Source organism: Acanthaster planci, linkage group LG07 (genome assembly GCF_054643075.1).
Source record: "Acanthaster planci isolate LZ-2023a linkage group LG07, COTS_SCS, whole genome shotgun sequence".
Taxonomy (NCBI): domain Eukaryota; kingdom Metazoa; phylum Echinodermata; class Asteroidea; order Valvatida; family Acanthasteridae; genus Acanthaster; species Acanthaster planci.
In genome coordinates, this window is record NC_141783.1 from 19,389,791 (window position 1) to 19,400,272 (window position 10,482).

The 10,482-nt window shown below is 42.2% G+C and overlaps 1 protein-coding gene across 2 annotated transcripts; it reads right to left on the minus strand.

Annotated features, from left to right (window-relative positions):
- Positions 1-1,965: 1,965 nt before the first annotated feature.
- LOC110976210 (uncharacterized) lies at positions 1,966-6,571 on the minus strand. 2 transcript variants are annotated; one of them, XM_087138712.1, is made up of 4 exons: positions 6,141-6,571; positions 3,574-3,732; positions 3,016-3,124; positions 1,966-2,216 (listed from the first exon to the last, which is right to left on the minus strand). In XM_087138712.1, the coding sequence occupies exons 2-4, from the start codon at positions 3,721-3,723 to the stop codon at positions 2,137-2,139; spliced, it is 339 nt and encodes a 112-aa protein (XP_086994838.1). In that variant the 5' UTR covers positions 3,724-3,732; positions 6,141-6,571; the 3' UTR covers positions 1,966-2,136. The 2 variants fall into 2 exon arrangements, with proteins under 2 accessions (XP_086994838.1, XP_022084986.2); XM_022229294.2 differs by lacking the exon at positions 6,141-6,571 and having other exon boundaries at positions 3,574-5,631.
- Between the last annotated feature and the right edge of the window lie 3,911 nt (positions 6,572-10,482).

A 10,482-nucleotide genomic window follows, 5' to 3' on the forward strand; every position in this document is an offset into this window, starting at 1 on the left:
GTGGTCTGCATCAGCAGGAAATCTGGGAAGTGGTCCACAAAAAAATGTGGCGCTTAGAGATAATTGACTATCGTGTGAATCCCAAAGGGCAAGAAGAATTTCTTGTGCACTACGAGGGATGGCAGAAATCATTTGATGAGTGGCATCTTGCATCAGATATTACTGATACTGCAGAACATGAAAAAAGTGACGCCTATCAGTTACTGCTGAGCTGTTTGAAGTTGCAGGTTAAAAGACTGCTGAACCTGTCGCCTGTTCAGGAAACCGAAATTATAGTAAAGTGCCAGTTCAAAAGGAGACATTTGCACTTTTGACATCTGGACTGGGCACACCGACATATGACAAAGGCAGCAGAGTCGTATACCGAGCTGACCGTGTGCACTTAAAAAACATTCGGGGGAAAAGGCTGGTGGTATCGTGTTGGCAACGTGTACAGTGACACAGCATACATCAGTTAGGTACCATTCAAGTTTGGCTGACTGAACGAACGTGCTTGGTAGAGTAAACATAGAGTCTTCAGAAGAAATCAACTCACAGAGGGTAAACATGCAAATTGCGCTTCGTCAAAGAACTGGAAGGATTGATGAACTACGACCTCATATCAACGCTTAATCTTGGGCATTATGGGCAATACAAGAGTAATATTGCTTGTACTTTTTAATGTCTTTCTCATTACTGTAGTTAGTGGTGTTAAAGATTATTGGGTAATTCAAGTCAACAATCTGGTCCTTCGTGAACTTGTTAAAGACAGTGGCTTTTCCTTTTGGTCTAATGAGTGTGCTGTGTATGTACTCTTTAAGGTCACAGGCAGAAAAGATTAACAGTTTCTTTGCTGTCAGGTCGTACCTGAATCGCCTGCCGTTTGCCGACCTTTGGAAGAAAAGCTTATCCATGCACTAAAAAAATATGCAGAATTCCAACAAAGAAAGTCAAATTGCAGATGGGAATGTTGTCAGTGTGAAAATCACAGGGGGATGGAACCTCATTTGGATCTAGTCATAGTGTGACAAACATTGGTTTTAGTTTAATCAAGGGAAGTATTAAGTCAGGTGATCATGTTCTTGCACTCGCACAAGTCCCGGAAAAGTATGAAGAAATACAACCAATTATCGCTGATGTTACATCAACTGTTCAAAGGAAGAAAGTGCTAAGCATGAATGAGAAACAGGTCAAGTTGCAATACATGTCATGTGCTGATCTCAAATGTCTGAATGAAATTATGGGAATATGCCCTTGTTCTTGTGATCTTCCTTGGTGTTGATGTAAATGCCCCAGCTCTCAATTTCGGGATATGACACTTGAGTAGTCAATGACCGACACCTGTAAAGGTTCCCTTACACTGGAAGAGATTGAGAGAGAATCCAAATTACGAGGCCCCAGAAACAAACACTTTAACTGCAATCGGATACCGATGCTGCCAATCCAAGTTTGCACTGTTGTGATGGACCGTTTGCTTATGTACTTACGAATCTCTGATCAATTTATTCGTCAACTCATCAAAGATATTAAAACTCGAGACAACATCCAAAAAATATCAAAAGAATGTTGACATTTCTAAATGCCAAAATTTTGAAATGTTTGTTTCAGGATTAGGTAATTACTAGAAATTTGACACTGACAAAAACAGCAAATTGATGATTAACCGTGATTTCATCGGCCCCAAACATAAGAAAATCCAACAAGAGATCAATCTATAATCACTTATCCGGTGACACAAAATCTTGATGAAGTCATTAAGCTATGGACTAACTTCCCTGTCATTATGGCCATGGTAAAAACTGATCTTGACCCAGCACAACTCTCACAATTTCAGACAAAAGCAAAAACTGGGTCACACTCTACAAGGAAACATATTTGATCAGAGATGTAACCGTTTACATGCATATTATGGCTCAACACGTAGGAAAAGCAATATCACTTCACGGTTCACTAGCAAAATTTTCTCAGCAAACTCTTGAAAAGCTGAACGACTCCCTTACAAAATCATTTTTCAGGGGATCCAATCACAAAGATACAAGAACAAAGATTTAGCCATTTTGAAGCAGGAGATAATGACGTTGTGAAATAGGAGTGTCATTCGATTAAAGATGTTCAAATACTTTTTATACGCTTGACATTGGAGAGTAAAGTTTGAAATCACTGAAACTTTTCATAGCCATCTTGTCGCGTTCCTTCAACGCTGTGCTTTATGCCGTAAGTGAAGTACATGAGTAATCCTGAAAGGCAAAATTGCAGACTGTAAGAATTTCGTACATTTAACTTGTTACAGCCATTTAACAATTGAACCGAAACCGCCCCCATAAAAACAAATGCTATATAAACTATATTGATTTCCATTATATTGTACAAGATAGTTTTGCTTTTCCTTGTAAAGCCGCTACCGGTTGGTCGTTTGTGCTTCGCAGGTGATTGTTAGCCAGAAGTCATGGACCTTGTGAATGGTTCGTTTTAGGTAGTGATGGGATTGTTTTTACTTCATTACAAGGGAAAGTTCTGACCCACAGAGCAATAGTTTACCAGCATCTTTATAGAACTGAACGGAATTGGTCCAGTGTCAAAAGGCGGAAACATTACACTAAAATCATTAAAAACGTGTGCAAACTTTCAAGTAAACTTTTCATATTTAAGTAGTAGTTCCTGTTCGTTCAAACATAAGGAGTGCATGAGGTTGATCTCAAAACATCACAGATTGGATTCATAAAATTTGAAGTTCGAAAGTGAATTCTGAGTCTGTCCTAATGATTTCAGGACCTGGGAACTTAATTAATATTGAAGACGCAATTCTGAGAGTTTGAAGAATACCAATTGAATGGAGCATTAAGTATAAAAGCCTATTTTAGGAATAAAAGCCGGATTGTAAATTGCAATTTAGCTTTACAAACACGATAAGACCATCTTGACGTATTATTTCATTATTTTATTATTTAAAAATCTGGGTTCATATTTTGATAACGTTATTATGTGTTTATTAAATATATTTTAGGCTGTGAAGAGAATAGCCACGTGATACTTTACCTATGCATGTCCACACGAGGACTTGAATGAAGGCTAGAAAATCAAATTGTAGCAAGAGAATAACGCAAGAAAGCAAGCCAATCAGCGGTGAGAGTGGCATCAATGGCACCTGTCATGCAAACAAAAATCGTGTCGTTCTTTTCAAGAGCATGGAATTTTTAAATGTTTCACTTTTTATCAAGAAAAGATGATTCGTGGTTTTCTTTTACTAAGTCCTACTTTATCGCCCAGCATCTGCATTGTAACATCATCATACATCTGTATTTGCAATGGTGACGTAAGGCTTTATTGAAAGATTACATAATATATTATCCAGAGCATGGACCGGGGGGGGGACAACAGAGACCACCACCCCACAAAATAATACAGTTGGTTTTAAAATTAATGAGAAAGGGAGGAAGGGGGTTATTTCGTCTCCTTTCCTTCAAAAATGTTTTAAAAGGCTAAATTTGCCTTCACCCTTAGAGGGCCATTCAAGTTACTTAGAGGGATTCCCAAACGTTTGGCTCTGAGACAAAATCCGCCCAACTTCTGGCAAAAAAAATTGGATTATATTACCTTGAACAGGAGTTCTTCTTTGTATTGCGGCAGAAGCAACAAAGGGCAGCACACAACGACAGACAGGGAACCACTGATGACTACTCCAAGTACTAAAGGAGGGTCGCTGGCTCCCAAGAGGTCCTCCAGGTTGAAGTTTAGCAATCCCATGAAGAGGAACTGCAAGGTGCCATGCAAGCAAAGACACAGAATCACAGATCTGGTTGGATGTTTTCTGATCCACTGAAGAAGGCTGGTTGAGGCCCTATTGATCAAAGATGCACGCATTGAGTGCCCCCTTTCAGCATCGATAATGTCAGCATGGCTTTCCTGCTTTGGCCCTCGCAGACTCTTCACTTCTTTGAAGCTCTGGCGTTGATTTACTTGTGGTGAAGATAGACCTTCCTTGAAACAACCTTCATCTTTGCCGTCTACTTCCATGCGTCCAGTTTGCGTAGTGGGTGTGTAACGCAGAATGACTACCGCAAACATAATACTGGCCGTTTCCAGCGTAAATAGCATAGAAGACACTTGAATTAAAAACTTGATATCAACAAACACACCAAAAACGATTGAAAAACACGCTCCCAACACAGTAGCCAATATGGGCGTCTTGGTCTTCTCGTGGGTCTTGGACAACATCGCGGGCAAAAGGCCGTCTCTTGACATCGGATAAATGAAGCGGGTCAAACTGTAAGATAAGTTTAGAGCTCCACCCGTTATGCTGCATAGCGCACCGATGGCTACAATGTACTTTATCCAACGTAAACCATCGAGTTCATTAAACACCGCTTCAAACGGGGCTTTCAGATTGATGTTGCTGTATTCCGTTAATACGGTGATCGAGAGGGATCCAGCCATGTATACCAGCATGCTGATACCAAATGCAGCCAATAACCCCATCAAGAGATCCTTCGATTGACCCTTAGCTTCCTCAGCACTCAGTGCGATAGCTTCAAAACCAGCGTATCCTATGTATGCACTTACTATACTTGCTACAACCTCTTCACGTCCAACTCCCCGAGGAGCAAAACCATGCTCTAGAAGGTAAGAGAAATCTGCGTGAATCATCGCTACGACGAAAACTAAAATAAGAGTTAATAAAGTCGACAGCACAAATGCGTTGTTAACCTTGGAGAATACATTCGTGCCAGTTGAAATAAGAGCACAGGAAGCGAGAATCACCAATCCAGCGACAAAATCGGGATAGCTGCTAAGAAGAGGGGCATCCCATTCCTCACCCCCAAGAACAAATTTGACAGTAGCATTTTGTATGTAGCCACCTAAAGCCTCGTCGAAATAGCTGCTCCAGACTTGTGCTGTCGCAGCTAGCGCAAAAATTCTTTCCCCTGCGCTAATCCAACCAATGAAGAAAGCGACCATTTCTCCAAGTGTGGCATACACGAACGAGTACGACCCGCCTGTTTCAGGAATCTGCAAGGCGCACTCTGTGCAGCAAAACCCAGCCAACAAAGCAATCAGTCCTGAGATGAAGAAAGTCAGAAGTGAAATCGGTCCTGCCACCACTCCCGCAATCTGTCCAGGCAGAAGAAAAGCACCGGAACCGACCATAGTTCCAACACCGATCATTGTTAAATCAGCTACGCCAAGGCATCGGTTCAGGGGTGTTGAACCCACTCCCTGTTGTACAGGTTTCCTGCGACATATTGAGCTCAAAAAATCTCTCAGCCACTGAATTAGACTCATTGTGCATTAACTACTTTGTTGACTTAAACAGTCCGCCTATCGCCCGAAGAAAGGGGGAGTGTCTGCAGATATCGCTAAAGAGAAGCACTTCACCCGATCTGAATACTCTCCGCTGTTTATGATTGGGCTTGTGAATAAAATATGCCATTCTCTCAAAAGAGGTCGGTACTGTATAGCCATAATTACGTTTTACTGCACCTCATGAATACTCATGAGAAGATTGTTTGTGTCAGCCGCCACTCGTCCAGGAAGTAGAACTGATACGCGCCCAGGTGACGTCTTTACGTTGAGTATTCTGCTCGCTGCACCGCGGTAGGCTTTTTTTTACAAAAACTGGAGGAGGTTTCCGTAAACTTTTAGACCTCTTTTTTCAGGAAATACTGAATTGTGCACATGGAATAGATAAAATCGGGAAGAAAAATGTGGCTAAGTTTTACACAGCTGTGAATTAACCTGAGAGGGATGGAAAATTGAGTCAAGAAAAATGAATATCCTTCCACAAGTAGTCTTCAGTGTCTAATGTCTAATAGTTTAAAAATAACGGTACATAATGTTTAAGGACTGAAAAGTATTGAGTCAAACAGTACAAATAATTTATGTGGGGATTTTCAGCGCTTTAAAATGTTGACATTTAAAAGGTTTCACAGGTCAAACGTCAAATTTGAGCTACATGTATACTTCAACTGCATAGAAGTCAAGTTAAGCCAGAGTACGATGTAGGAGAGCAAGCCAATCAGCGGTAAGAATGGCATCCATACAGTGCGTCTTTCTTTCAAAGCGCATCAAACTATCATTGATTTTTTCGCTGGTTTTTGTTTTGATTTGTTTTACAGATTTACTAACATTTTTACTAAAATTGTAACCTAACCTTTTATCCTTACCCTAATATCACCATATGTCCGATGAAATCCCCTTTCAAAAATGAAGGTTGCAACATTGTACAGTCATGTTTGCCATAGACTCCGCGCACAAACTCTTTCAGCACTAGATGGGCATACGCCCGAAGGCTTGCTGCCCCCACCTTTCAGTTAGGACTATTTGTAAGAGAAGTAGCTGCAATTATTATACAACCAAAACGGGGGAAAATCCTCGCGAAAAATTCACAAGATGCAAGCGAGCTTGCCCACGCTGATTCGTGCATACAAAGCCTGCGGAGGTGGCGCCACTACTTCCGACAGGATAATGAACAGACACATTTTTGTCAAATAACTTGACATACACACGAGTTTAGGTGAGGCAGAAGTTGCAGTTATTAACGTTCAGTTAGTAGTGTGTGCTTATTACTGGTCCATTGAGTCCTACAAGCACACAATGAATATGGAATTGAAATACGCATAACATCATCGTGTTACATAGCCTTTCGTCAAGGTCTTCGTGGCTGTGTGTAACTGCAAAGCGACTGGACAGGAGACCAGGCGAGTGGCGCAGCCACGAGGCCTTTTCCGACTTGATTTTGAGGTTTTTGTGGTGAATTACCCATACGCTGTTTGATATGCATTATTCATAAATTTCATGTAAATAGTTGAAGTAGATGAGTCTCCGAAATAAACGGCATCAACTCCAAAGCTTATGCAACATTTCCATCTCGTTTTTCATGAGGGCAATAAGCGGTGAGATGAACTATGATACTTGTTGGTAGGGGGTTGTGCTGACGTTGGAGTAACACTAGCAGTTCATCAAGGCCAAATGGTCAAAGCAAAATGGCAGTGCTTGAAATGTGGAGCTCTTTGTCTTACCATATCCCGTGGGTAGAGATAAAAACGTCACCCCTGCATACAGATGCTTCAATAGCGTAACACTGGAAAGGTTTAAACTCGGCAAGGTGAAGTTTTCCAGCAGCATATTATTAAGAACTGTCCAAATGCTCATCAGACAACTGACCTGCACTCACGGCTGCCGACGCACTTGCCATGCTTGCCATCTTTCGTATGCTTTCAATTTGCATAATAGGTTTAATGTGTGCTGACCCACTCACTTATGACTGATTGAGATTTTTGCTACCCTAACGAAAACATAAAGAAAATTACAAGAAATTCCTGACAAGATGGAAAAGGCCTCGTGGTTGTGCCACTCGTGCATGTGTTCTCCTGTCCAGCCGCTTTACAACTACACATAAACACAGCCGCGAAGTGCTTGATGAAACGCTACCTGTTACTAGAATCTAGCCATTACTACGATCGCTCCGCACGCACGCAATCTGGCACGCGCGCATTAAATACCACTTGGACCAATAAACCTAAAACACAATAACGTTTTGCATTGATTACATGTGTGTTTTCCTACGGGAGCTCCATGGACTGCGTCTCACCTCACTGTGATAGATAAGCACACGTGAAACAAAGCGTTACGTCGTTGTTACAGATCTATAGAGAACCGAAGCATGAGCTGGCGAACCAATAATGGGAGACTTTAAGACGCTTGGTAGCGAAAAACATGCTAGTCCTTTTTACCAGTTCTAAGCATGCGGGCGTTGTTTTTAGCATGCGTGAATAGTTCTGAGCACGCGCAATACCTTGAAAAAGACCGGTATGTCTACTGTCATCAGCTTCTTAAAGTCTCGCATTTGCATGTGCTCCATTATTTTCCACTTCCCTGGCCAAATGACGTCACTCCTCAGTACTCTATTGGGTCACAGTGGTCGATGAGATACCCCTGTGAGCGCTGTTCAGTTTTAGCACTGAAGGTCAAAAATAGAGGACTTTCCAGTTCGCAATTAAAAGTGGAACAGATAGTACTTACTCAGAGGTCATCCTGGGGAAGGGCACCCTTCAATTAACAAAAGAGAAAGGTTTGGTGTCCACACATCTCAATGTAGCAATTCCCAAACGACAGGTAAGACAAAGAATTCATAAAACATAAATGAATAAGAAATTCAAAGAACACACGAAATTAGGACTTTTGTTTGTTGCTACACGAAAAAAAATCGATTAGTCAATGCAAGAACGTAACGACAGGGCCGAAGCGGCTGTGTGTAGGGTTGCACCCCCAATAATTAATTCTGGATCGAAAAGGGAGCTTAGGTATGCAAATGAATCCAAAATTGGTACACAATCGGTATAAGTTGGCCGTCGTTATTTCCGCTGAAGCAGAAAATGTAACGAACGCGGACCGGTTTGTGAATTTTACATGACACGAGGTTAGCAAATAAGTTACCAGTCGCTCCGCCACTGTAAAACTCTACAATTCAAGGATCCGTAAGGAAATCCGTCTTTGGGCCAATGTTCATCATGTTTGCAATGAGTAACAGGCAACTTTAAGAATGGGGACATGGGATTTGTGAATATAAAATGAACTGATTCGTAAAATTGAAAAATCAAATGTGTATGCTACTGGTACATGCAGGCTCAAAAATATGTCTTTGGAATTGCTCCTAATTCGACGATCAGTTTTGTTTTATATCATATCACGCATGACTGGAAGGGGCTCAAAGGCTTCCATTGCTAGCACTGTGTCATCAGCACGACTGAAGGCGCTGCAGGAGAAAGCAGCCTTGGAGGCAAGGAGGAAGGTGCTCAAGAAGAAACAGGCCATCGAGATGGCAAGATTGAAGCTGAAGCTGGAAGAAGAAGAGCTGAACTTGACTACAGAACTGGACATTGTTAAGGCAAAAGAAAGAGCTTTGGACAGTTTTGAGTCCCAATCTAATACAGGTTCAGTTATTAAGAATTCAAATTCAGTTAAGCAGCTCACTGAGAATACTGTGTTAGCAGCAGTGCAACCGAATAACCAGTCAGATTTAGTAGACCAGACTAATGGTGGTCAGTCTGCACTAAATGTGAATGCTCATTGTTTTGTACCAGAGAGTCGTAACCAAAGTAGTAGTAGTGCACAAGTACAAGGTAAACATAGTAGTAATGCTAGTGTACAGTGCAGAAGTCCATCAGTGCCATTGCATGCCATAACATGTAATAACCATTCTGTTTCAGGTGACAAGCACTGTGGCAACAACCGAAGTGAAACTGCCACTTCAGGTGACAACATCCTTCTCTCTGTTGTTCGGCAACTGAAAAGACCCATCCCAGAGATCAAGCGGTTTGGTGGGGATCCAGCTGACTACCGAAAGTTTATCCGGCAGTTCAATACAAAAGTGGCAGTACACACCGAAAATGATGACGAGCGACTGAGCTACTTGGAGCAATTCACTACAGGAGAGGCAAACAGAATTGTCTCATGTTTTAGCCACCTTCCCTCTGAGCAAGGATATCCAGCAGCTCTGAACGAGTTGGAGTCAAGATATGGAGATATGCATCTCATGGCCCACTCCTTCATTAAGAAAGCACTCGATTGGCCATGTGTTCGTCCAGACAACCCCAAAGCACTCGATGATTTCTCCATCCTACTGGTGGAATGTGAAAATGCTGTGAAAAGCATCCAAACAGTAAAGGTCCTTGAGTATCCAGACAACATGAGGAAGTTGGTGGGAAAACTACCATCATATCTGCATGACAGGTGGAGAAATGTTGTTCAGCAAACCAAAGAAAAGGGGGAACCATCCAATTTAGCCAACTTGTAAGGTTTGCAAAGGAAGAAGCGAAGAAGGTGATGGATCCGACATATGGCAGAGACGCACTGAGTCAAGATGCAAAAGGCAAAGGTGCGAAGCCCATCACCAAGTACACAAATCGTTCAAAGGGTAGCTTCGCCATAGAGGTCTCAAGCGCTGAGCCAAGGCAGACAGGGTGCAACAAAAAAGAGGAAAGGGTCAACTGCACTGACATCTGACAAGCAAGAAGCAAAAAGAATGTGCATATACTGCAGTGACGTCAGTCACTTTACTGACAAGTGCAAACGTCTGTCTAGTTTGCCTCCAACTGAAAGGACAGACTATGTAAAGGCCAAAGGTCTATGTTTTGGATGTCTTAAGCGAGGACATCAGAGCAAGGAGTGCCGTCGCAGATCCGTGTGTGATGTTTGCAAACTGCGACATCCAACCTGTCTTCACGATGAAAGCAGAGCTCCCAAGTCAGAGCCACAGCCTAATCCAGATGGTGGCAAAGGCGAAAGTGCAAACTTCGCAGAGCAGGCAGGAGGTAACACGAGGGCCGGTCAGCAGGGTCAATGTACGATGGCAATTGTACCAGTTCAAGTCAGATTCAAAGATGGTAAAAAGCTGTAAAGACGTACGCATTCATGGATCCTGGAGGCGCTGTCACCTTTTGCAGTGAAAGATTGGCTCAACAGCTTGGAGCAAGTGGTCCATGTAAGTCCATTACTTTGGACACC